Source organism: Aspergillus wentii (genome assembly GCF_001890725.1).
Source record: "Aspergillus wentii DTO 134E9 unplaced genomic scaffold ASPWEscaffold_3, whole genome shotgun sequence".
Classification (NCBI taxonomy): Eukaryota; Fungi; Ascomycota; class Eurotiomycetes; order Eurotiales; family Aspergillaceae; genus Aspergillus; species Aspergillus wentii.
In genome coordinates, this window is record NW_024467834.1 from 2,048,820 (window position 1) to 2,073,081 (window position 24,262).

Consider the following 24,262-nt stretch of genomic DNA (forward strand, 5'->3'; position numbering starts at 1 on the left):
GTAGTCTGACGATGAGACGGCATGGGCGGAATGCAAGACAGTCCAGAACTCAATCGAACAGGCTCATAAGATGAGAATAGTTTGGTCAGCAGTTCATGTCGAACATCGTCAATCGCGGCTGCGGTGCCACCGATATTTGTGATGGTTGGAGGGATTGGAAGGCATATGTAAATGCCTTTTCAAGTAGATTGCTGATAGAAGTAGTGATGGGATGCGTCCCGTGGTCCATGGCCGAATAAATGTTGATAAAGTCAGCGATACCAGGAACTGAAGATTGCCAGACAGCCAACGAATTATCTGACCAGATGTTCTCTGTTAACAGGACAATTGACTTTCAGAGAGTCACAAGAGCAAGGCCAGTCAAATACCGCCGGTTTCCCGCATCTAGGATCGTCATGGTGATGAGACCAATATTTGAGGGGGGGACTTATAGTCCCCAATCTCTGCTGGACATGCTCATGCTTCTCAGTCGTTGCAAAGCCAAGTGCCGTGGTGCAGAAGAAGATTTCGTCATATCTGGAAGAAGCGGCAATGACTCGCTCACTCCCACCTCGCTGGGATGGATTAGTATGTTGGAACAGAAGATTTGTGGAGATCAGGCACTCACTCCATGTCCGGAGGATATATTGCCTCTACCAAGTCTTGGGAAGGTCTGATGAATGCAGGATGATCGCTTGATATCATCAAGGCGAAATGGACTGACATGCATCTCCTCTCGGATATGATTGAGGATTTGGTTCATTTGCTTCATGAAATACTCTCGACGTTGAATATGCCGGACGCTCAAAATTGTGAGTGCTGTAGGCATTGATTGATACCTGTTGAAAACCAGAGCACCCAAGGAATAGAATTTCTCGTGTTCTCGTTTTGCTCAGGTGTCTTTTGTGACCAAGATACGGTTAGGGGACGAGCACTGTTGAAAGATTAGTATGGCTCGTTCAGCTTGGAAATCGCACCCACCTAGGCCAGATCTTTATTTTCATCTGGCAGACATTGTGAAAGGGCTCGGCTTCACTCATGTTGGTTTGTAGCAAGATGATCGTGCCGGTATAGTTGTATTGTAGAGACGAGGAGAGTGAGATTGAGGATGGTGCACGCCCATGGGCCAAATGTTTGCATTTCTAGAAACCCAGACCAGGGGGCGAAATGTCCGTCTGGATAATGAAGCCAGAATTCCCGGGTTTCTGGTATTCACGTTGGTCTGATGTCACTGAGGGGAGGTTTGAGCGTTTTAGGCGTCTTTTCAAAAAACTTCCGTTGTTTATGATACGAGCGTTCAGGGCGGAAATGAAAGTCTTAGCTTTTAGCAGTGCCGCTTTCTTTTTGACAGCCTTTGAGAGTCGAGACGTGGCGTTATAAATACATTGAATTCCTCAAAGTAGTCTTGCACCCTGATGCTCTATCGCTCTGGCGGCTGACAAGCCAGGGAATGCCATTAACCATTGGTGGATGTTCGAAGATGGTCCATTTGGGTTCCCTGTCGACTGGAGTCATCAATGGCAAGACAGATTGGATTGGAGCTGTTCTGACGATTGAGACATTTTCATCATAATTTGTGATGAATCCGTATTGCAAACTTGACAACATCAAATGTTCACGTGGGTCTTGATCTGGCTTGATTGATACGTTGCGATTGAATGTTTCCTCGGCTTGTGTATTCTCTTCTTTAGTTGACTTACAAATCAGCATTATTCTTCTGATAATAGACATTGACTCGCCAGTGAATACCGTTGGATCATATGTCGATATGAAAAAGGCCAGATATTTTCGTCCTTGTCAAGTTGCATCGTGTCTCGCTCTGCTGGTTCTGCAATTCCACCATCATGCTGTTCATATGTCTGGGTTAGCAATGATCGATTGCATAGCCAGGAGTCAAACCTATATATTCGCACTTTTATTCTGGGAGAAAGCAGGGCCTTTTCCGGGTCCTGTGGTGGGATTCGTCGCTGCATGGCTGGGATAAAAGTGCACACGTTTATCATTCGCAGTGTTTTCATCGGCCACTCGGCGATATCTTGGTCTAGCAGATGTTAGTATAACTTCACCATCAAAGATGAAGAGACCTTACCTCTCACAAAACTAATCCTTTCGTTGAAACCCCGTTGTTTTTCCACTGCATTTTTTTAACGCTGATAACTACTTCGTGGTAAAGGAGACCTTTTGGATCAATTCGTCGTCCCGAAAGATTCTTAGGGTCTGATGGGATGTATATAATTGGAAGCTGAAATCCTGTCATTGATTGCATTGTTAGCAACCGCTATACCTTTTCGGACAGAACGTACTAAGCATTGCTTTGAACGAGTCGGCACTGCGACGCGATGACTTCCATTTTCTCTGTTATTTTCGAGATTCACTCTCAGCCAGCCGACGTACCAACCTGGCGTCACTTATAGGGCCTCGAGGATTTATATACTAGACGTACAAGAAGAGTTAGTATACGACTGACTGGAACATAACAGCATAACTCACTATCCAGAATTATCGCAATCGTGGACGTCCAATTAAAGCAAAGATGATCCACCTTTCGTTGGCATTTCGTCTGTCCCTTTATCTAGATACGCGAGGATGGCTCTGATGGCTGTGTAGTGCGCACCAGGCCCTGCTGTGTTCAATTGTCTGTATTCGATGGTTAGTTCTGGATTGTGCCAGATGAAAGGGGGAGGGTAGAGATACCTCACTAAGATATAGAGACCTTCGAAGGTCGAGAGTGGGAGAATGTATCTGCCATTTTAATCATTAGCATTCGTATACTTTGGAGTATCTTGGTCACATACAGATAGCGACGCAGATGGGATACAACGAGTGATGATCCATCAAGATCGACGAAGATTGATCAACGAAGAGAATGAGGAATGCAAAGAAGTGTCGTATATAATGAATAAAGTATATAGAGTATATAAAGTATAGAGATGAAGAGAAGGAAGAAGGAGAGAAGAAGAGAGTATATAAGTCCCTGAAGCTATTCACCGTCATGGATACGCAATACCAACTGAGACATGCACGTTTGCTTCACTCTCTCCATTACATCTCCTATCTTCCACATTCCCTCATATCTTCTATCCCATTCATCCTCCGATATTCATTTCCCATTCTTCCATTCTTCCTATATCGGATGATCTCCGAAATCCACATCCCCGCATCATCCCGCTTTCCTTCGGCCTTCTCTGCGATCCCCTCTTTATAACTACTTCACTCTCGCATTCCTTGATTCTCACCAAAGTAAATTAATATAATCCAATCCAATTCAATTCGATTTATTATTCAATTATAGCAAAATGATCTCCAAACCCCCCATCGGCTTCGTTGGCCTAGGCGCAATGGGCTTCGGAATGGCCACCCACCTCGTCAAAAAAGGCCACCCCGTGCATGGCTTTGACGTCTTCCCGGCCTCCGTGCAGCGTTTCCAAGAAGCAGGCGGGATTCCTGCATCGTCGCTCCGGGAGTCTGCAGAGGGGAGGGAATTCTACGTTTGCATGGTTGCGTCCGCGCCGCAGGCGCAATCGGTTTTGTTTGGGGAGGGCGGGATTGTGCAGTGTATGTCTCCCCTTATACCAACTGGTTTCTGATTGATGATTGCGAACGAGGCTAATTCCGGCGCCTAGATCTGGCGAAGAATGCAACGCTCCTCCTCTGCTCGACTGTGGCTGCGTCATACGCCAAATCTGTCGCGTCAGAACTCCGCTCTCTAGGCAGAGACGACATCTACTTCATCGACGCCCCTGTCTCGGGCGGCGCAAAACGCGCCGCGGACGGAACACTTTCCATCATGGCGGGTGGGTCGGACGACGCTCTCGCCCGCGGAAAGACACTCCTGCAGACTCTCGCCGCGCCGGATAAGCTGTATCTTGTCCCCGGCGGGGTCGGGGCGGGAAGTAACATGAAAATGGTGCATCAGGTGCTAGCGGCCATCCACATTCTGGGCGCGAGTGAGGCGATGGGTCTTGCGGCAAGATTGGGGCTGGATGCGAAGACGGCGTCGGAGGGGATTATTTCGTCCGATGCGTGGACGTGGATGCATGAGAATCGGCTGCCGAGGATGGTGGAGGAGGATTGGAATCCCGGTGCGAGTGCGTTGACGATCATTCTCAAGGATGTGGTGAGTCCATCTATCTATCTATCCATATGGTTATGTATATACTGACTGGATAGGGCATCATCACAACCTCCGCACGAGAAAACCACTTCCCAACCCCCCTCTGCTCAACAGCAGAACAAACATACCTCTCTGCTCTCTCGCAAGGCTACGGCGCAAAAGACGACTCCGCCATGGTCCGCCAGTACTATGCTGACCCAATCAAGAACATCCCATGCACCCTCTCGCACGAACAAACAACCTCCGCCCTCCAACTCATCCAAGACCTCCAAGTCGGCATTAACCTCGTCGCAGCCGCAGAAGCAGTCGCGTTTGCACGCCATCTCTCCGTTGATCTGGACCAGTTCTACCAGCTCGTCAGCGACGCAGCTGGTGCTAGTCAATTGTTCATCACGCAGGGATTGGAGATGATTGAGGGGCGGATTGGAGAAAAAGCGCCTGCGGGGCCGAGTGTGGATGAGGCTATGCTGCGGTTAGAGAAGGTCGTGCAGACGGCGAGGGATTTGCATACGCCGTTGCATTTGGGGAATGCGGCGTTGAGTGTGTTGACGATGGCGAGGAGGAGTGGGTGGGGAGAGGAGAATCGGACGAGTGTGATTAAGGCTTTTGGAATTTGATTATATAGATTATTGTTGTATGTTTATTCTATGTATCTCTGAATATATTTATTTATTCTATATCTTAAATACACTTTATTACTCGTTACTATTATCCTTCTTCCTTGTGTATAAACAGTCAGACCTCATGTCGACCTGAATACTATCGAAATTTCGAACATAGTCCGCACTTCCACTCAACTCTATCAATACATTCCGAATACGAATAACCGGCTACACAATAGCCGATATCTTGAATATCATAAATCACACAAAGTAAACATTGACGTCAATCGGACCAACTCCGGCGCATACGGTGGATCTACGAGGGGCAGAACTATAAAACCCCTCATGTCAACACACCACCACACACAATTCCATTCATACCTGTCCATTCATCCATACTCCAAGCACAATGACTGCAAAATCCATCCTCAACCATGCAGCAGCCAACCACTACGGCGTCCCCGCCATGTGCTGCTACAACGTCGAAGGCATCCTCGCCACCGTCCGCGCCGCCGAATCCAAACGCTCCCCCGCCATGATCCTCCTCTTCCCCTGGGCGATTCACTACGCAGACGGCATCCTGGTCCACGCAGCGGCCGAGGCAGCGCGCAATGCCTCCGTCCCCGTCACCGTGCACATGGACCACGCACAGTCACCGGAGATCATCCGGCGGGCCGCAGACATGGGCGGGTTCGACAGCATCATGGTCGACATGTCGCACTACGAGAAGGAGGAGAATCTAGCCCTCACGCGTGAGCTGGTCGGCTACTGCCACGCGCGCGGGATCGTGACGGAAGCCGAACCGGGCCGGATCGAGGGCGGGGAGGACGGGGTGGCTGACACGGCTGATTTGGAGGGGATGTTGACGACGCCTGAAGAGAGTGAGGAGTTTGTCGAGACGGGGATTGATTGGCTCGCGCCGGCTTTTGGGAATGTGCATGGGGAGTATGGGCCACGGGGGATTCGGTTGGAGTATGAGCGGTTGAAGGCGGTTCATGAGAAGGTTGGGGATAGGGTGAGGTTGGTGCTGCATGGGGCGGATCCGTTTACGGAGGAGATTTTTGCGAAATGCATTGCGTGTGGGGTGTCCAAGGTGAACATTAACAAGGTGTTGAATAATGAGTATGTCAGGGTGCAGCAGGAGAAGGCAGGAAGGGTGCCGTTGACGACGCTGCTGGAGGAGGCGACGAATGCGATGCAGAAGGCTGTCGAGAGATGTATGGATATGCTCAAGTCGACGGGGAGATATCCATGATCTGTCAGTCATAGATATAGAGTAGACCTTCATTCCTTTGTTAAAGCGAGAATATATTCAAAATATCCTTCTTTCATCTGTCATCATTCTAGATTAAAAGATATAGAAGATCTAAATATGCACCGTGCAGCCTGTCTTATCTGACGATCCAATGACAAAAATAGACTGTCATATTCCCAGCAAAAAAGAAATGAAAAAAAGAATGGACTATGTGGGAATTGAACCCACGACCTCCCGCATGCGAAGCGGGCGCTCTACCCCTGAGCTAACAGCCCAGCAATTGTTAGTGGGGCTAAGTTTTAATGCGTTATATAGGACGCTAGTCAACGGCAAGTGAATAAAATGCACGTTGCCGACTGTCAGCCCAATCAGGATGCTCCTAATGCCGTGGTTAAGCAGACGCATGTCATATCAAATACACTTCATTCAAGGATCTCAAAATAAAACTTCACAATTTACACCTATGAAAACATCCGGTATGAAGGCCTCCAAATTCGAGGGAATAAAAAACAAGACTCAAGAAAATATAAGAGATATAAGAGACAAGACAGGAAGACAGAAGGAAACAGTTCTTTTTTATCGCTCCACCACTCTAGTTGGTTGCCAGCATCTTCTTGATCTGCGCAATAGCCAGCGCCGGGTTCAATCCCTTGGGGCAGGTTCGCGAGCAGTTGAGAATGGTGTGGCATCGGTACATGCTCATGCTGTTGTCCAGAGCTTGCTTACGCTCGGCGGTCTTCTCGTCACGCGAATCGGCCAACCAACGGTACGACTGGAGCAGAATGGCGGGTCCGAGGTACTCCTCGCTGTTCCACCAGTACGAGGGGCAGGAAGTCGAGCAGCAGGCGCAGAGAATACATTCGTACAGACCGTCCAACTTTCGGCGGTCTTCGGGGCTTTGACGGTGCTCAAGACCCTATCCAAAGTTAGATCACATCAACATCATAATGCGAAGCTACTTACGTCCTCAGTCTTGGTATCACGCTGCAGGTAAGGCTTGATGGACTTGTACTGCTTGTAGAAGTAGGTCAGGTCAGGAACCAAGTCCTTGACCACGTATGTGTGAGGCAATGGGTAAATGCGCGACTCTTTGGTAGTCTCGGTGGGGATGCGGCCTAGAACAGTCAGTCCTCGTCCACGCCATACCCCGCATCTCGCGAGCTCTTAAAACCAGGTTTCCGACATACACAAGCAAGCCAGGGTGTTGACACCGTCGATGTTCATTGCGCAACTTCCACAGATACCTTCTCTGCAACTTCTTCGGAAGGTAAGGGTGGGGTCCATCTCGTTCTTTATGCGGATGAGCGCGTCCAGCATCATGGGACCGGTCTTGTTCAGGTCCAGCTGATACGACTGCATCTTGGGCTTCTCGGTGGGCTGGTCGGGGTTCCAGCGGTAGACATGGAAGGTCTTTGTGCGAGGGTTCTCGGACGGGCTGGGTTCCTGCACGATGAAGTTTTAGACTCGGGGAACAGCCTAGGAGCTGGTAGACCCGGTAGCGCTTACCTGGGCAGCGGTCTCAACAGTCGCATACGAGCGAGCAAAGGCTGCGGGCCGGAACAGAGGCCGCGAGGAGGCGATCAAGCGCGAGGTAGAGCGAAGAGCAGACATGGCGGGCGAACGGGGAGAGGGATGAATTTGGTCGCAAGACAGACGCTGGAGAAATGTCTACACAGAGACAACAATGGCTAGACGGGACAATATTATGGTAGAGAGGAGATTCGGACCAGCGTGGGATGTCCCTAGAGGCGACAGCGACGAGATGAAGTGCAGGAGGCCGGAAGATCACTTGAAGCGTTCGCTACATGTTTTGTCGCTTTTGAGCTAGGTAACCTCGGGTCTGGCGGTCGGCAATGCGCTGAGTCAGCACATGCCGCCAATCACGGCAAAGGTAATTGCAAGCGTCGGGGATACACGGTAAAACTGAATGGCAGAATCACTTCCATCACAGCTATCAAGGATGCATCTATTTAAGCGGATGGTTTATCTGATCTGCTCATAATACATTCCGTCTATTATTTTATCTGATTTCGACCGTAAAGATGCCATTGCTGGACATGGCCGTTCCGAAGGGCGGAAGATTGATCCCGATTCGCCATCATGTGTTTCTGCCTCAGGCATAAATAGTCCCGTGGCAATTCATTCATCCAGAGCGGCAGTTGTCTGATTTGCATACATCTAGAAGATCTGGAGAAGCTGGATATCTAGAGGTGACTACTATAAATGACAGTCCATAGGTGTTGATCCTGAAAAAGTGAGTTGGTATTTCGACCTTATTGTGGACAACTGCTACAATGAAAGAACTGTCACTGGTCGTGTGCTCGATATATATACGGCAAGCTGGTCGGCAATTTGTTCCCCGCATACTCCCACGTTAATTGTGTTACATACGGAGAATAAATAGTCAATGCATTTCCGTTGACTAAACCTGCTAGACATATGGAGTAAAGGTGTCTTGTCAGTGAGTTGTCAGTTTGCGGGTTGCCACTATGGAGGCTGCCAACAGCCAAAGATGGGTACCTAGCTATGGCAGTGATGTCTATAGCCGCCCACGTGAATACTCTAAAAAAGCGTAGCATAATGACTGATCAGCTACATAAGCAGTCGAGTGCTACGGGATAAACTCGGGCTATTTAGCAAGGTGCTACTGCGATCAGCAATGCCAATGCCATTCAAGTTCTAACGCATGCATATTCATTTTTCATAAACCGTGACTAGTTGGTGTGATTCTGGTTGTGATGGTCTAATAAATGGTCCTAGTAGAAAAGTGGCATCTCGGCCCCTCTTCACGTGATCTGGATAGTTTTGAGAGATGCTTTCGATTCATCTGCACTTGGAATAATTATAGTAAGAAATACCATAGACACAATGTTTATACACAACAATACGATAATGTCTTCGTACTCAATAGTTGAAGCACCATGTAAACCGAGAAAGAAAAGAGAAAACAGAAAGCCAAGGAATGGCTGGTGATCGACATGTATATCACTCCATATGGACGACGTTAGATTATCGTTAGATTATCCGGCATGGCATCAATCACTTTTATATAATTTCGTTCTTCAAGAACTAATCTGAGTGTCTTAGATAATTAATATCTATCGAGCTGTGCCTTACTGGACGCCTCCCCCCTTAATATATCCGCTGATAAGTACAAGCTTTATAAGCCGGAGAAGAGGCGTAGTTTAATGAGACTGACGACAGCAATCAAGATAGATTAATGGCACGATTGAGCAGCCATATTGGTCGGAATGGTCGGAGTCTTCGACCTGTCCATGTGGAGGTTCTGGAAAGACTGGATGTTGAGGCTACTATGCCCACCGCCATCCTTGGTTCCACTATGTGGACCGTGGTGTAGATGCTTGAGTTTCACGCCTTCCATCGCCGTAGTTTATTCTGCGCCTGGATGCTCCGTTCCCAATTGCCTATTCTGGTGTGAAACACTTGCAGTGACTTGGCCATCTTCAATACTCTTAATTCCTACAATGCACGTCTCATCCAGTGCTCAACAGCAGCCCTATCTGCCATTCGGATGCCGTCCGAGCGGTGATCGCCAAGACGGAGAATTTGACGGAGAATTTGTGCTGCGATGTCTCCCCCCATCCATGGTGGTGAGGATGGAGATTGATAATAATGGCTCCTCCTGCGGGGCGCCTGAAAAGCGTAGAGGATGGGTGACTTAATGTCCCAATATCAAACTAATGGGACGAACAGGATACACGCCAATAACAGTCGCGATAGTGGACCGACGGGGTGTTTTACGGCGTTTCATCTCCCTCACACCACATGGGGACTCACGGTGCACTCCGAATCAGTCGGTTGCTCCGGCCTCGAGAGGGGAATGCCAATGCTGGTTCTGATGGATCATTATCAGATGGTGTGCCACTGTTTGACTCCTGCTTTATCTCCGGCTTAATTAATCGTTATTATTGCTGCTCCCGCTTGAATCATGAACGCTGGCTGCGATCAACCTATATAACCTCCCCGTCCGGCAGCTCTGTCCATTCCTCCATCATCCTTCCATTCTTTTCTTTTTTCATTCATTCCTTCTTTCTTTCTTTGTATTTTTGTCTTGTCTTTCTTTCACCATGAAGTATACCGCCCTCCTCGCTGCCATTGCCAGCACCGCCGCTGCTGCTGTCAGCGTCTCTGGCACTGCTGAAGGTTTCGCCAGCAGCGTCACTGGTGGTGGTGATGCCACTGCCGTCTACCCCTCCACCACGGATGAGCTGGTCTCATACCTTGGAGACGACGAAGCGCGAGTGATTGTTCTCTCCAAGACGTGAGCTTCTTCTTCCTCTTCCTCCATCACGATACTAATATAATCAATCCAGCTTCGACTTCACCGAAACCGAAGGTACCACCACTGGCACTGGCTGTGCTCCCTGGGGAACTGCCTCGGCCTGCCAGGTCGCCATCGACTCCAACAAATGGTGTGAAAACTACGAGTCTGACGCCCCCTCTGTTTCGGTCTCATAGTACGTCTTGTCTGGCACCATCTCTCCGATCTATACAGCTAACACATCCAGCGACAACGCCGGTACTCTCGGTATCACCGTCGCCTCCGACAAGACCATCCTCGGTGAGGGCTCCAAGGGTGTCATCAAGGGCAAGGGTCTCCGTATCGTCAGCGGTGCCTCCAACATCATCATCCAGAACATCGCCGTCACCGACATCAACCCCAAGTACGTCTGGGGTGGTGATGCCATTACCGTGAACGACGCCGACCTTGTGTGGATCGACCACGTCACCGTACGTCTCAAACATTCTTATTGCTGTCGCAATGCTAATTGTACTTCAGACTGCCCGTATCGGCCGTCAGCACATCGTCCTCGGAACCGAAGCCGACAACCGCGTCAGCATCACCAACAACTACATCAACGGTGAATCCGACTACTCGGCCACCTGTGACGGCTACCACTACTGGGGTATCTACCTTGATGGATCCAGCGACAAGGTCACCCTCAAGGGTAACTACATCTACCACACCAGCGGCCGTAGCCCCAAGGTCCAGGGCAACACTTACTTGCACGCTGTATGTCTCTCCTTTTTTTCTACCATTTCCAAAAAGCAAAGTCTAATCTAATATTTCCAGGTCAACAACTACTGGTACGACAACACTGGCCACGCCTTCGAGATCGGTGAGGGTGCCTACGTTCTCGCCGAAGGAAACGTCTTCCAGGATGTCACCACCCCCGCCGAGTCCCCCATCGACGGTGAGGTCTTCACTGTTCCCAGCACCACCTCCGCTGAGCAGTGCTCTTCCTACATCGGCCGTAACTGCGAGGTTAACGGATTCGGTAACTCTGGCACCTTCAGCCAGTCTGACACCGGTGTCCTCTCCAAGTTCAAGGGTGAGACCGTGGCTTCTGCCTCTGCTTACTCTTCCGTTGCCTCCAGTGTCTCTAGCAACGCTGGTCAGGGCCACTTGTAAGCTCACAGCTTGCAGAATCAGCCAACTGTCGAAGTGATGTGGAGGTCAAAGAGAAAAGGGGTCGAGGTGATTGATAATTAACTTTCGTGTATTTAATTATATTTAGACCTACAATTAAATCCATTTGGGTGGATCTACTATTATTGAACATGATATCCGTGCCGAAGAATGAACAAGCTACAGTATATAGTATGAATTACTTTCTTGCGATGGGATGAAATAAAAGAGGTTGTATTCCCTTAAAGCAATCGGTTAGGGCAGAGCAAGTTTTAATGAGAGACTAACTAGTTGGAGCAATCCTGATTGACACAAAGCAATAAGCCCATAGAGCTAAGAATAAAAAGACACCGAGCTACCGACGGACAACCTAGTTCACAATCAACAATCCTGGCCCAAAGACAGTCGCCTTTGCCACGGCATTCGCATTGGGAAACGGTCCACTGCTGTTGGTAACAGCCGCAATGGTCAATCCGTTCATCAGATTCTCCGTAAAGGGGAAGAATGCCTCCGCAAGCACCCTCTCCGAATTCCGGAAGATGATATGAAGGGGCACCACGATAGGAATATTCAGCTGGTTGATGTAGGTCATCCAGAGAGTTTGTGGAGGAGCACCTTGAATGGGCTTCCAGGCAAACTGCAGATTCTGCGAGGCGGGACCAGGAGGCGTGACAACTTCCAGGGGCTGAAAGGTCTGCAGCGGAATTTCCGACAAGCTCGGGCAGCTTCCAGGCACGGTGAAAGACTGAACAGCCGTAAAGGCAAAATTCAAGTCACTGGTGGTAAGGAACGGCAGCTCACTGGGGATCTTATTCTGGAGGATTCGATACCAGCCTAGTTGTTCTCCTTCCTGTCCGATGACAGACGAGATCAATCGCGTCAAGTTAAAGTCGCCGCCAACTGCAAATCGCTCAACAACATCCTGCAGCGTTCCAAGAACGAGATCGGTGAAAGTTACAGCCAGGATGATAGCAGAATCAAAGTCTTCGACGGGGAAGTTGTATTGACAGGGCTTGATCGGGGTAACGTTGAAATGCTGGAGGGCATTGTTGGCGGAGATGGCGTGAAGTTCTTCTTGCTGTTTGACATTAGCTTTGCTCAGATTAACAGGAACGAATGATCCATACCGCCAGAATAGCAGTCAACGCATTTATCACAATATCACGATCTCCAAGGCTTGAAAATTCAAAGCCCTCGACATTTCCGGTCACGTTGATAAGAAGCTCGTGGAAAAAGGCCACTTCAAAGAGTTCGTTGAATGCAATCAGCTGCAGATTGACGATTCCCTGATCGCTGATCTTGTCAGGAGGAGGAGTATTCGGAAGAGTTCCATGAGCTCTCTCCTCGATGGCTCTCAGCTGTGCCGGAGTGGGATTTGGCATGTCATCGGGAAAGGGGATGTCATGGGTGTGTGGCGTTGGATGTCCATGGAGAAGGGAGGGAAAGCTAAGAAGAGTGACGGCGAGAGAAGTAAGACGCATCTTGGTGGATGCAAGAGAGTGAAAGGTTTGAGTCTCAATAAATGAAACTGAAGCTATAGCGTGGAATGGATACAGCGTAAAGATCGATGGTGGTGAAGAAGAAGAAGAAATCTAAAGGAGAGAGAAAAGCCATCATAAGAGGTCAACGGCACCATGCATGCGTTCCTTCCAATTATCTGCAGCGTGGGATTGAAAATGGCAGTCGGTATGCAGCTCCTGTCTATTTGATGCTATACGCATCTTCTATATCAGGAAGACATCAAAGTGACTGTCTCAGTACGTCATTCGAAGGCAACACTGGGAGTCATCGGAAGGAACCTTGGGTTCAACACAGTTTGATGCAGTCTCCATACGATTTGGTGCCTGTCTGCTGTTTAGAAAGGAAAAAACGTTCGAATCGGGATAAAAGAAGGCATCCATCGATCGATACAGTCTAGTTCTCTGCCTTCTCAGCAGTATATAAACTCCTCGACAGCCGTCGACCTCTTCTCTCTTTTTCTCCCACCTCTATCCACTTCCCAAAGCAAGAAACAAGACCAAAACAAGACGTTTCACCAAATTTCAACCCTTGCAAACATCCAAAAGAGTATGTCTCTCTCCCTTTTTCTCTTCTTTCATATAATAATACAGACCAACGATAGACAAAAGCCATGGCAACTGGAAACGTCTTCCAGCAATGCCTCAAGGCCCTCGCTGGCCTTTACAAGTCCAAGCGAAGGGGCGCCAAACGCTCCTCGCACCAGAAAGAGGGCGGCTGCACCACCAAGTGCAGCATCTACCAGAAGACGAGCGGACCGGAGTACGGTCTGAGAAGGGTACCAACACCCTATCCCGTGTTTGGTCAGAACTGTTAGGCGGAGGAGGATGAGGAGGAGGGGAATGGGCGGCATACTGCTTCATGTATACTTTGCTTTGCTCTTTGCTTTTCTTATACCTGCATGGCGTTGGTGGATCATTTCCTTTGTACTTGACATCTTGTATCTTGTCGATAAAGCACATCTTTTGTATTGGGTTTGATCGCAGTAACCTGTCATGAGGCAGCACTGTCTTCATCTAACGAAGCACCGTATAACTATATCAACATGAATCAAAGAACATTTACTGATTAACTAAAATCTTGTAGTCAGTGCATTACCGCGCTATCTATTGTGGTATATGAAAATCTTTCGAGACTGCCGTAGAATCAGGTGACACGCCAAAATAGGAAACCTGTCTGCTTCGAGTCTCTCCCCTCCACGACTTCTTCTCCCATCACCTTTGCTGAATGATCACGATCTCAAAACAACATCTTTGCTCTCCCGTCTCCCTTCCACCGACAGCCACTTATACAAGGCTGAGCAGCTAAAATCCAAACACGTTCCTGTCCTCCTCATACCCCCATGCCAACAACCCCGGCAAGATCGTTTCCTTGATCAAAGTTGGGGGACCGCACACGATAGCAACGTTTCTTTCCCCTGGCTCAAAGGCATGTTGATGAAGTATCTCCTCAGTAACATGGCCCTTTTTTCCTCCCCAGTCCTTTTGGGGGTGTGACAACACGTGGGTGACCTCCAATCGATCCGAGTGCTCTCGAGCTAACTTGTCAAGCTCTTCGTGTAACAGGATATCCTCCTCCGTCCTATTTGCGTCGATTAATTTGATCTTTGTTTTATCCATCTCATCGGACAGAATTCGAATAATGAGCTGATAACCTGGCGTAATTCCGGAGCCTCCCAGAATGAGTGAGATACGATCATAGCAATGCTCTTTGTTATCGATTGTGAACCGTCCCCGTCCATAGTACCGGATCTCTCCTGCTGGGCCCTTTACTTCCACACGTTCGCCTTCTTCGAGACAGTCAAGGATATTACTCAACGTTCCCCCTGGCTGACTAGGGTCGGGGAAGTATGTCTTGACAACCAGGTCGAACGTGCCGTCATCCTCGCCTTCAAGAATCGGTCTGGTAGGGGTATATGAACGAATCACGAGCCGATCTTTGAAATGAAACCCAAGCAGCAAATGCTGACCGATTTCGAGACCTAGCCGAATAGCTGGAGGTGGAAGGGCGAATGTATAACGCTGTGTATTTGGCGATAGCCTAGTCTTTTTGACTAGTCGAACAGATGTCCATCTAGTCGCTCAAAAGTAAGTTTCTGGAAAGCAGTATACTCGGCGCAACACGATCGTGACACTAGCCTCCTGTTGAAGAACAGTGGAAAATCACTTCAAGACGAAACTCACGTATGTCGCTTCAACGCCATGTCATGCTCGCGTTTTACTGACTCGGACCTTCGTTTCTCATTTTCACTGGTCTCCCTTCTCATGAAATCCATTGCCTTGTCAGTCACCACCCCTAAGACGCATTCTGTTTGTCGTGGTCAGCATATTGCTTAAGAATTGTGGAGATTCTTCTAACCCTCTAGTTTCGCATGCGCATAGTTGTCGTGTACGCTTTCATACTCCTCCGTCGTGTCTAAATGAACCTGTCCTGCATGAGCCATGATGGCTGTTTTGCCTCCTGGGTGCCAATCTAGGACTCCAGTAGCATTATACACCTTTCCATTGACGACAATCCAACAATCCCGCTCTGTGCGGTGCTTTTCAATCTCTTCACGAGTGAACTGTGCTTTAGGGGCAGAGCCCTGCCGCCGAAGACTTTCCATTTGAATTTCTCTTGATGGCTTCATCCATCCATTGGCACCATTTCCTGCCTCGCAGGGATGTCGAAACATCAAGCAAGATGCATTGCTATCTGGGTCTACTATGGTTTCTGGCTTCACAGTATACCAACAGTTATTCATCATTCTGGAAGTATACTTAGCAATGTCGGTGTCCAATAAATTCTGCATGGAAAGGTAAGGCCTCACCCTGTCAGATTCCATGTGGGCTTCTCAGGCTGGGTATTATTGTTGGCATTATAGCACCGGACACTAATACTTTCTGCGCGAAGGAATCGTGTCACGTCAATGTCAATATGCCAGAACAGCCAAGTCCAGAACTTTTTACCGTGTCGCAATGGTTCATTGGGATACTATCGCTAGTCAGTCCATGCACAATTGGATTTTAAACCAACAGAAACCATGTCTTTACCTACCTTGCGAACGCAGTATAGCCAACGGTTTCCACCATCGAGGCTTATTTCAACTCTTTGTACTTCATTTCCGCCTCCGTTATAGGCAAACCCTGCTATCCGGTAGGTGGCATCTTTCCTCATCTCTGCAAAATTGAGCTTCTCCCCTTGGGCAGGCCTCGCGATGATGGAATTCAGTATCTGTTCGTTGCAGATGGTGCTCGGGTGTTGAAACATAATCTTTGCGAACTCCGAATCCTTATCATCCACAAAGCTGGGAAGCATTCGATTGTCATTTATATGGTAGTAACTGTCGTTTTCATAATCTGTGACCCATATTGACTCCAGCCACTTTACACATCGTCCTCCAACAAATCCAGGGATCATTAGGCGCAGGGGATATCCATGATCGGGTGGCAAAACTGAGTCATTCATCTCATATGCGAGCAGCACATCATTGTTTGGCTCCATGGCATAGTCCAGGGGAATACAAGTGGCATATTTACCTTCATTAAGGCTGTCTGCCCCTTGAAAATTAACCCAAAGGCGTTTGTTCGAGTATTCCTTGATCGTCTGGTCAACATTGGCTTTCAGAAGAACATCTCGCAGAAGGACGCCCTTCCAATAAGCGCAGCTCATAGCACCAGGACCCCAGTTAAACCCCGTGGAACGTTTGATCATATTGAGCTCCTTCCTTCGGTTTCCATCACACGCAAGAAAGATAGGGATATTAATATTGGAGAATTGATCAGTCAAATCATCCATGAAAAATACCAAAGTCTTGCCAGCTGTCACTGTCAATCTGTGGTTTTCCCAGAGCAAAGGTGGGACTGCACCATGGCTACGGACATAGTGCAGTTTATTGGGAGTGATGAGACCTGATTCATATAGCTCTGTCAAATCGGGTTCCCCGTTCAATGGATGTTTACCAGTCAAACGATTCAGGTGGGAACTACGAGGGACCCAGCTGTCAGGTGTGAATTGATAAATCTCATCGATATCCATTGGGAGTTCCGCAGCACCCGCGGGCGATTTTCCCTTTCCATCGTTGGATTTTAATGAGCACATATAGTCCTTTTCTTGGCGTATATTATCCAACGTCGCCTGTTGTTCCGGTGTGTATGATGGTTCTTGATATTCTTTCTCAGGTCCGGCATCTTCTTTCTGTGGCTCTTTCGGTTTCTTTTGCTGGAATTCTGGATTTCTCTGATTGACGAGCCAATCCTGTTTGTATTTGATGAAATCTTCCGTGGTATGAAGGACATATCGCCAGTTCTTCGGGTGCACTTCCGGCCGTCTCAGATAAAAGTCCTACCCGCAAGTCAATTGTGATCGCCTGCATCGTCATCAATCTGTCAAGAGCACTTACCTTTTGTTTGCCGAAAAAGTCACGAACGGTGAGCAACTCCCCTCGTTCCTTCTTCTCGCGAAGCCCTTCGACCTTCTCCTCCGCCTCGAGCTCGAGTTTGAATCTCCAATCATCCCCCGAATGCGTCAGCCCAGGAAACCGGTCATCGCGGTTTCGCAGCCCCACCCGATGGCTATGGGTCTTGGTCCAGTCGGGCTCGTCGAAGATATCTTCTTCCGATGCTCCAGAGTGCTGCGTCGCCATTTCTCTGACAGGTGCACCGAATCCCAATAAACCGGCAAGGACCCGAAATCAAGCCCAAAATGGGTGACTTTTGGAAATCGTCAGATTTCAGTGTTTGTATGTGACTTTTTTCGAAATCGGGGCACGATTCCCTGGGGTTGAATACTGGCGAGTAAGCCGTAGAGATTGTGCGTTCTTCTGAGGCTGGTATCATTGTAATGAAGAAGTGGTGACAGTAGTGAGAGATGAATGACGCCATCCTCTGCCCTCTCAATCCACGACTTGTGAAGGATGCTTGACCCATGGATATCATGGATACTTCCTCCGCAGTACCGTCTTAATGCCAAAGCTGTTTATATTTCTTTAGTGTCTATCAGAATATCACATATGAAATCTTGCTGCAGAAATTAAATTAGCTCTCTACGACTCCAGTCCTTTTTCCAGTATCGATCGAGATCTTTCAGCTCCGGACACTCCCCCAGACAAAAGACCTCCAGCTCCTCAACCTTCCACGAACACCAACTTGTCAACCATCACCCTACTCCCCAAAATGCCCCATCCCGCCCTCAATATCCCGGAGATCCTGGTGGAAATCTTCGAATGTCTTAGAAAGAATACTGAGACTCTTTGCTCAATCATTCTTGTAAGCAAAATATGGTACGAGCATGGGATCCAGGTGTTGTGAAGGCATAGGACTGTTGAAGAGCTTGCTAGGCTTCCTTCTAATCGCCGTCACTCCACGCTTTCATTCTTTCCAAATTGTGGCTTAAGGACTCCGAAGAAGAACATTTGCCTCATCTGGAGGGCCTCACATTCCGGAAGTTGAAAAAGCTTTGCATCGGTACCTATTCTTGTCCCTACCGGTCTCAAGACAGCCTCGTTCGGAATATCAGTTAATACGCCCAACTTCCGCTTCGAGAATTCGTCTTTTACCGTGGTACCCTGGATTCAGCGATGCTAAACCATTTGAGACTAACTTGTCCCCTCCTTCGCCGTGTCCATCTAAGTCAAGTGGGCAGAGAATTGACACCAGATTCTTTATTGGAATTCCTTAAGAGTTTTCCGTACCTAGAGGACGTGGCTCTCATATACTTGAGCGACCAGCTCATCACGGTTGATACCTTAGTCGTTCTGGCATCTTACGAAAACCCAAAGGCACTGAAGCTGAGAAGAACAATAACCTGGAAGGACATAGATCAGGTTCTGACCAAAGTTTCGATTCCATTCAAGTCTATCAAATCCTTGGAGATTTCGGCCCACATGGTGGCTGTGCCACCGATCATTGATATAACGCAACATCTTCACGAGCTCTCTCTTGGACTTGAAGGGTGAGAGCTGGGGTATTTTTGAACAATTATCCCGACTAACAGGCTTGCGGCATCTTACATTAACTTTCGATTATGCAAATTCCGTGGATCTCTCAATCAGAGAAATCATGCTACTCTCACGCCTAATCTATATGGAGGAGCTATGTCTCCAAGACGTAGGAAGCACGAGCGTATGGTCATTAACCGACACGGACTTTGGCTCCCTGCTTTCCCACCTTCCTAATCTCCGGAAGCTGGTCGCCAATATCGATCTCTACAGGTTAGGTGCAGTGCCACTAGATGCAATCGCTAATTGTTGTCCCATGATGAAAAGTATCGAGATGCTTTTTCTGTCTGTCGATTTCATGGCCCTCAAATGGGACTCAAGGGCTGCCCTGATGCTCCCTCAGCTCAAGACGCTCAAGGTCTCGGGACTCGGCTTTTCAGTCCAAGGAGAAGATAGATCGTCCCGGTTAGTTCACTAAAGGTCTAATAACTACTTATATTTTCCCAAGAGTTATTCTAATTTCAGGTCAATATCAGATATGCAGGAATACATGCCGTAGCGACGATTATCCGAAGACATTTGCCAAAGCTCGAATATTTGGACTTTGCGGACCCCGATTTCCTCGAAGATGAAGAATTACTCGAAATATGGGAGAGCATGGGCTCTACATAGGCATGCTACGGTTCCCTTTGATCTTTACATTCGTGCTATTCGAGACAGGCACAGGAAGCCCCCACAATGTTCAGTCAGGCAATTTCATTGAATTTCATATCATGGTATTGAAGGTTACATAATAAGCATTCTCCATACATCATTTCTCCCTCTTCACATGAACAAAACACGATGTAATTCCTCCTAGCGCTGCCACTCCAGTAAAAACCTGCCACACGATCTGAAACCCCACAAGTCGGATAAAGTGCATATTAGTTATCCCCTCACTGGTAATTAGTCTTCTCTTGGCATGCCCATTATCAACATCATCATTAGATATGCTGACAATATTCCCATTCATCTGGTTCAGGAGCATCGCTCCCCCAACAGGAATAGCAATGCACATCCCCCAAGTCCGCAGAAACGAATACATGATCATGGCGGATGCGGAAACTCTGTGTTCATCTTCTCCATCTTGCCTTTGCGGGAAAGCTTGCATGTATGTGTTGTACCCGGATATGAGCAGTCCGTGGCCCATTCCTGCGGTTATGAAGATGAATATCCATCCTGCCGTTGGGGTCTGAGAGTACAAGACTATCAGAAGCGCAGTTGCCAATATGTTGAGTATCCATCCAGCACGGATAGTCCATGGAGAACTTCTAGGAGTATTGGCATATCTGTTGGAGAAGATGGTTGTCAATAAAGAAAAGCCCGTTATGGCCATCAAGCTGACGCCTGCGGAGGTTAGAGCAAGGAGCTTAATGGAGGCGAGGTATATGATGAGATATTGTAGCTGGCAAAACATCTGGTCAAGGGTTAACTTTTGAGTCTGTGTATTTCTTATAGGCAGACAAACCAGGAGTCCGTGGAGAAAGCTTCCTATATATGCCATCACAGCTGAGTAACTTCTGAACACCGTCGAACTGAATAGCGGCTGCACTGCCCAGATATTCTCGTAGACGATCAAGGCAATGATCGAAGCTCCTCCAATAACTAACGGTGTCAGAGTCTGCCAATCGTCCCATTTGCATAATGTTCCTCCAAAGCTCAGACCGACCAGAAGACAGCCGATCCCCAGCATAGTCAGAAATGCACCAATCCAGTCCACCACACGCAGTTTATAGAAGTAGTCTCCCTTCTGTCCTCTGAGATCAATCGCAAAAGGTATCATAAGCATCCCCAAGGCACAGAATACTAAGTTGAAATAGAACGCCCAGCTATATTCAACATAATCGATGAATATACCGCCTAGGAACGGGCCCAGCATGGCGCCAGCTACTTGATTCATGAACACGTAACCGGAAAATCGTCCTCGATAGGGAGGGGGTATCATGTCCGCCACAATCAGGAGAGATATTGACGTCGCACCGCCACCGCCAATACCTTGGATAAATCGGCCAGCGATTAATGTGGGTAGGTTCGATGAGCCACCGCAAATTCCTGTCCCTATGGTGGACACGACGACCGCTATCAGGAGAAGTGGCCCGTGGCCGAATACTTCGGATAGCAGGAAGAAGAAGGCTTGACTCGCTGCGTTGGCTAATAAGTATCCTGTAGCACACCATAGGGTAGCGGCTATTGGCTTGCTAAAGCTTTTCGATAAACCCTACTGATGATCAGACCAAACTTGACGAGAAAGATCCTGAGCACAACATACATACTGGTATGAGAGATACAACCGTTGTCGCGCAAAAGGAATCCATCATCGCCAGAGTAGAGACACAAACTAGAACCAACCACTCCCTAACCCCAGGCTTCCACACTGTATCGTCCGGGTTGGCTTCATCTTGAGGGATCTCGGTCGGATCAGTGATTGCGCTTATTTGTTTCTCTTCATCAACGCTATGATAGCTCAATGGAGGGTCTATGTATGATATTGTATCATTTTCTGCATTTTCAGTAGCTTCCGGGACGCCCATTTGTGATGATTTATAGCAGGTTGTTGATTTTATTCAATATGTCGAATCCTGACTAGGATTCGAAATAACGACTGGAGAAAGGAATCTGCGATCGTTCGCCATGGATCGGATTGTTTCTTCCTTAAAAAAGGGAACGATAACAGGCTTCAGATTGAACAAGAATGCTACAATAGACATTTGCGTGGAGAAACTCATAATCGAGGCACGCAATCCCAGATTCCACGCCGCAAGGGATATGACACATTGTCTACACGAATAGAAAATTAACGCATTATCCATTGAATCTATTCAAGCCGCCGAGTCATTTGGTATCAAACCTTAGATATTGCTGCATGAGCGCACGCCTCTGAAGTATAGGCTGTGGTTTGTTGCAATGATTGGCTATTTGCATTCCAGAAGTGTTGGTAGCATGCCAAACCTGACCTTTTCGGAAGGTCTACGTAATGCGAGCTCTGAAACGGTATGATTTTCTGCTTTAAGTTGCTTTCTGGTATGCTGTCATTAGTGTTCATTCGCGCCATCGCGTTTAGGTTCTTCATAGCTGAGGCGAAAGGTTGGATGTATGCCTTGGCAACGTACAATTCAGCTCAGCTTTGGCAGCACATAACCTCCAATATCCGCGAAGAACCGCCCTGCTCGACTCATAAAGTCTGAAACATCTTCTCCCAGCCATGTTGGGAGCAATTTCGCCCTCGTCAACTCCATTTCTCTTTGATATTTCCCGGCAACCTGGTATCAAAAATCGCATATCAGATCTGCATGTCGGAATATTTATGACATCAATTTTCTCATCACTCACCAAAAGACATGCCCCCTTCTTGCTCGAGTCCACCGCCATTTGTACAATCGACTCAGCCACCCTTTGCGGAGTATTAGCTTCAAGCCCCGCTTCCTCCCAGCTTCGTGCAAATCCCGCTGTGATTCGAGTGGGTGTGAAGAAAGGTGCAATGGCATTCACTCTGATCCCATGCTGCTGTGCGGTGGCTTGTGATGCGCGTAGTAACCCAACAACACCATGTTTTGAGGCGACATATGCGCTCACCCCCGTTCCTCCAAAGTAACCTGATGTCGAGGCGAGAAGAACGACTGATCCGGACGGTGTTTGTTTTGACTTCATATGATGCATCGCTAATCTCAAGGCTTTTGTCGTTTGTTAGCTGGCTGTCTATTCGGACAAAACCAGGAAAGAGCCATAAACATACTATTCAGCGTCCCCTTTAGATTCACATCAATCACTTTAAACCCCTCTTTTGACTCTCTTAAATCTCCCTCTTCGTCTAAATCATCCAAACCCAGCACCGTATGAGATTCCATAATCCCGGCATTGGCGATAACAATATCAATCCCCCCAAAGCGTTGTACTGTCCCCTTGAAAAGGGCTATCATCTGCCCCCAATCCAGGATATTGGCTGGAAGGAAAACCCCGCATTCAGGATGCGGGAATGTTGCAATCAATGTCTCTGCGTTTTTCTCGAAAGATCGCAGATCGGCTATGACGACGTTTGCTCCGTGTTTGTTGAAGAGCAATGCCGTTGCGGCGCCGATGCCGTTGGCGCCGCCTGTGATTATGACTGTTTTGGACGAGGCTTCGGAGAAAATTGATGGGTCGAAGTCGACTTGGTGCATTTTGAGGTTTGTTTGAAGAGCTTTTTCGAGTGTTGCTGGATGGATGACTTGTAAGAAGAAGGAAGTGTGCAGTTCGAGGGGACTGGAGCGGGGTTCGGAGATCTCACGCATTCACTGCGGAGAGCAACATTGCGTGCCATGGCACAATCTATTGATTAAACAGTTTCAATTCGCATTATTTACAGCCCATATAATAACGATTAATGATACTCTACATCATGTCCCCGCTGAACTCGTTAACCCTCCATCTATCACCACTTCCTGTCCCGTAATATACTTAGCCGCATCACCCGCCAAAAACAGCGCTGCATTCGCCACATCAAACGCATCTCCCATCCGACCCATTGGCACATTATGCTGCGTGATCCGTCGATATATCTCGCGGTCCTCTTCCTTCTCGCTAGCTCCGAACCCTTCCACCAACGGCGTGAATATCATCCCCGGCACAACGCAGTTCAATCGCACCCCCTTGGGCGCATACATCACGGCCGTCACCTTGGTGAAATGGATCACGGCAGCTTTGGCTGCTGAATACGCTGCTTGGGGCTTTCCCAGGTATCGTAGGCCAGCGATCGAGGCGTTGTTGATCACGGAGCCGGATCGTTGCTTTTCCATGATGGGGAGAACGACATGGCAGCTGAGATACGTGCTTTTCAGGTTCACGTCGATTTGTCGATCCCATGCGTCTTCCGGCATGGTACCAGGGTCGCTTGGAGCCGTTAGACCGACGTTGTTGATGAGGATGTCGATTCGGTTGTATTTGGCTAATACTGCGTTGACGACTCGTTGGATGTCTGCGGAGGAGGTGACGTCTGCGGTCATGACATCGCAGATTCCTCCTTCGTCGCGGAGTCGAGTTGCTGTATACTCTGCGGCAGTGAGGTTGATATCGCAGCCGAAGACCTTGACGCCGTTAAGGCAGAGAAGTCGTGCCATTGCAGCTCCGTTACCCCAGGAGTTGATGTTGACTGTTTTGGTCTGACCGATTCCCATGACCAGAGCGATCTTGCCCTGGAGATCTGGGTATCTTGCAAAATTCTCCATTTTTATATGTAGCTGATCTGAATAGTAGGTCAGATACACGGGATAATGTCAAACGTCGCTACGCTTGAGCCTGCGATTGCATTGCTCTGTCTCTCAAGCCACTCTAGCTGAGATGGTATCTGTTATAAAGCTCCGTCCATAAAGCAAGAGCGGGGATATGCCGATCTGAAGCTTGAGATAGTGGAGAAGATTGGCATGAGGCAATC

General features: G+C 48.3%; 11 protein-coding genes and 1 non-coding gene across 12 annotated transcripts; 5 read left to right on the forward strand and 7 right to left on the reverse strand.

The window, feature by feature from the left end:
* Positions 1-1,098: 1,098 nt before the first annotated feature.
* ASPWEDRAFT_438632 (uncharacterized protein) lies at positions 1,099-1,490 on the forward strand. The gene has a single exon (XM_040836130.1). The coding sequence runs from the start codon at positions 1,147-1,149 to the stop codon at positions 1,357-1,359; it is 213 nt and encodes a 70-aa protein (XP_040690755.1). The 5' UTR covers positions 1,099-1,146; the 3' UTR covers positions 1,360-1,490.
* Positions 1,491-3,232: 1,742 nt separating this feature from the next.
* On the forward strand, positions 3,233-4,747 carry ASPWEDRAFT_181987 (NAD(P)-dependent oxidoreductase). Its single transcript, XM_040831900.1, has 3 exons — positions 3,233-3,534; positions 3,603-4,096; positions 4,150-4,747. Exons 1-3 carry the CDS (start codon positions 3,276-3,278, stop codon positions 4,708-4,710), a joined length of 1,314 nt encoding a protein of 437 aa, XP_040690756.1. The 5' UTR covers positions 3,233-3,275; the 3' UTR covers positions 4,711-4,747.
* A 248-nt stretch (positions 4,748-4,995) lies between these two features.
* ASPWEDRAFT_38725 (class II fructose-bisphosphate aldolase) lies at positions 4,996-6,035 on the forward strand. Its single transcript, XM_040834948.1, has one exon. The coding sequence runs from the start codon at positions 5,105-5,107 to the stop codon at positions 5,948-5,950; it is 846 nt and encodes a 281-aa protein (XP_040690757.1). The 5' UTR covers positions 4,996-5,104; the 3' UTR covers positions 5,951-6,035.
* A 118-nt stretch (positions 6,036-6,153) lies between these two features.
* ASPWEDRAFT_t101 lies at positions 6,154-6,225 on the reverse strand. The gene has a single exon. It is a non-coding gene; the product is annotated as a tRNA-Ala (tRNA).
* A 171-nt stretch (positions 6,226-6,396) lies between these two features.
* sdh2 (succinate dehydrogenase iron-sulfur protein subunit SDH2) lies at positions 6,397-7,745 on the reverse strand. Its single transcript, XM_040834949.1, has 4 exons — positions 7,457-7,745; positions 7,138-7,393; positions 6,914-7,065; positions 6,397-6,866 (listed from the first exon to the last, which is right to left on the reverse strand). Exons 1-4 carry the CDS (start codon positions 7,559-7,561, stop codon positions 6,543-6,545), a joined length of 837 nt encoding a protein of 278 aa, XP_040690758.1. The 5' UTR covers positions 7,562-7,745; the 3' UTR covers positions 6,397-6,542.
* Positions 7,746-9,573: 1,828 nt separating this feature from the next.
* ASPWEDRAFT_58732 (polysaccharide lyase family 1 protein) lies at positions 9,574-11,548 on the forward strand. Its single transcript, XM_040838404.1, has 5 exons — positions 9,574-10,232; positions 10,285-10,428; positions 10,480-10,702; positions 10,752-10,985; positions 11,046-11,548. The coding sequence occupies exons 1-5, from the start codon at positions 10,039-10,041 to the stop codon at positions 11,382-11,384; spliced, it is 1,134 nt and encodes a 377-aa protein (XP_040690759.1). The 5' UTR covers positions 9,574-10,038; the 3' UTR covers positions 11,385-11,548.
* A 203-nt stretch (positions 11,549-11,751) lies between these two features.
* ASPWEDRAFT_170576 (putative sexual development protein (LsdA)) lies at positions 11,752-12,862 on the reverse strand (the record flags this gene model as incomplete). Its single annotated transcript, XM_040830645.1, has 2 exons — positions 11,752-12,459; positions 12,509-12,862. The coding sequence occupies 2 exons, from the start codon at positions 12,860-12,862 to the stop codon at positions 11,752-11,754; spliced, it is 1,062 nt and encodes a 353-aa protein (XP_040690760.1).
* Positions 12,863-14,203: 1,341 nt separating this feature from the next.
* Positions 14,204-17,523, reverse strand: ASPWEDRAFT_107676 (putative nitrate reductase; the record flags this gene model as incomplete). Its single annotated transcript, XM_040827907.1, has 6 exons — positions 14,204-14,972; positions 15,083-15,206; positions 15,258-15,646; positions 15,709-15,872; positions 15,936-17,222; positions 17,281-17,523. The coding sequence occupies 6 exons, from the start codon at positions 17,521-17,523 to the stop codon at positions 14,204-14,206; spliced, it is 2,976 nt and encodes a 991-aa protein (XP_040690761.1).
* Positions 17,524-18,937: 1,414 nt separating this feature from the next.
* On the forward strand, positions 18,938-19,488 carry ASPWEDRAFT_181991 (uncharacterized protein; the record flags this gene model as incomplete). Its single annotated transcript, XM_040831901.1, has 2 exons — positions 18,938-19,281; positions 19,353-19,488. The coding sequence occupies 2 exons, from the start codon at positions 18,938-18,940 to the stop codon at positions 19,486-19,488; spliced, it is 480 nt and encodes a 159-aa protein (XP_040690762.1).
* A 139-nt stretch (positions 19,489-19,627) lies between these two features.
* On the reverse strand, positions 19,628-21,386 carry ASPWEDRAFT_170579 (uncharacterized protein; the record flags this gene model as incomplete). Its single annotated transcript, XM_040830646.1, has 3 exons — positions 19,628-20,272; positions 20,324-21,073; positions 21,129-21,386. 3 exons carry the CDS (start codon positions 21,384-21,386, stop codon positions 19,628-19,630), a joined length of 1,653 nt encoding a protein of 550 aa, XP_040690763.1.
* Positions 21,387-21,968: 582 nt separating this feature from the next.
* Positions 21,969-23,012, reverse strand: ASPWEDRAFT_170580 (uncharacterized protein; the record flags this gene model as incomplete). Its single annotated transcript, XM_040830647.1, has 3 exons — positions 21,969-22,115; positions 22,186-22,526; positions 22,589-23,012. 3 exons carry the CDS (start codon positions 23,010-23,012, stop codon positions 21,969-21,971), a joined length of 912 nt encoding a protein of 303 aa, XP_040690764.1.
* Positions 23,013-23,191: 179 nt separating this feature from the next.
* ASPWEDRAFT_38730 (SDR family NAD(P)-dependent oxidoreductase) lies at positions 23,192-24,149 on the reverse strand. The gene has a single exon (XM_040834950.1). The coding sequence runs from the start codon at positions 24,054-24,056 to the stop codon at positions 23,229-23,231; it is 828 nt and encodes a 275-aa protein (XP_040690765.1). The 5' UTR covers positions 24,057-24,149; the 3' UTR covers positions 23,192-23,228.
* Positions 24,150-24,262: the final 113 nt, after the last annotated feature.

Bases quoted from the DNA above. Each gene is read 5' to 3' on its own strand.
- sdh2 (XM_040834949.1), bottom strand. From the start codon at position 7,561: ATGTCTGCTCTTCGCTCTACCTCGCGCTTGATCGCCTCCTCGCGGCCT. The intron at 7,394-7,456 runs GTAAGCGCTACC...TTCATCGTGCAG, and splicing joins CTGTTGAGACCGCTGCCCAG to GAACCCAGCCCGTCCGAGAA. The intron at 6,867-6,913 runs GTAAGTAGCTTC...AACTTTGGATAG, and splicing joins GTGATACCAAGACTGAGGAC to GGTCTTGAGCACCGTCAAAG.
- ASPWEDRAFT_38725 (XM_040834948.1), top strand. From the start codon at position 5,105: ATGACTGCAAAATCCATCCTCAACCATGCAGCAGCCAACCACTACGGC.
- ASPWEDRAFT_438632 (XM_040836130.1), top strand. From the start codon at position 1,147: ATGTCCGTCTGGATAATGAAGCCAGAATTCCCGGGTTTCTGGTATTCA.
- ASPWEDRAFT_181987 (XM_040831900.1), top strand. From the start codon at position 3,276: ATGATCTCCAAACCCCCCATCGGCTTCGTTGGCCTAGGCGCAATGGGC. The intron at 3,535-3,602 runs GTATGTCTCCCC...TCCGGCGCCTAG, and splicing joins GGAGGGCGGGATTGTGCAGT to ATCTGGCGAAGAATGCAACG. The intron at 4,097-4,149 runs GTGAGTCCATCT...CTGACTGGATAG, and splicing joins CGATCATTCTCAAGGATGTG to GGCATCATCACAACCTCCGC.
- ASPWEDRAFT_38730 (XM_040834950.1), bottom strand. From the start codon at position 24,056: ATGGAGAATTTTGCAAGATACCCAGATCTCCAGGGCAAGATCGCTCTG.
- ASPWEDRAFT_58732 (XM_040838404.1), top strand. From the start codon at position 10,039: ATGAAGTATACCGCCCTCCTCGCTGCCATTGCCAGCACCGCCGCTGCT. The intron at 10,703-10,751 runs GTACGTCTCAAA...ATTGTACTTCAG, and splicing joins TGTGGATCGACCACGTCACC to ACTGCCCGTATCGGCCGTCA. The intron at 10,986-11,045 runs GTATGTCTCTCC...TAATATTTCCAG, and splicing joins GCAACACTTACTTGCACGCT to GTCAACAACTACTGGTACGA.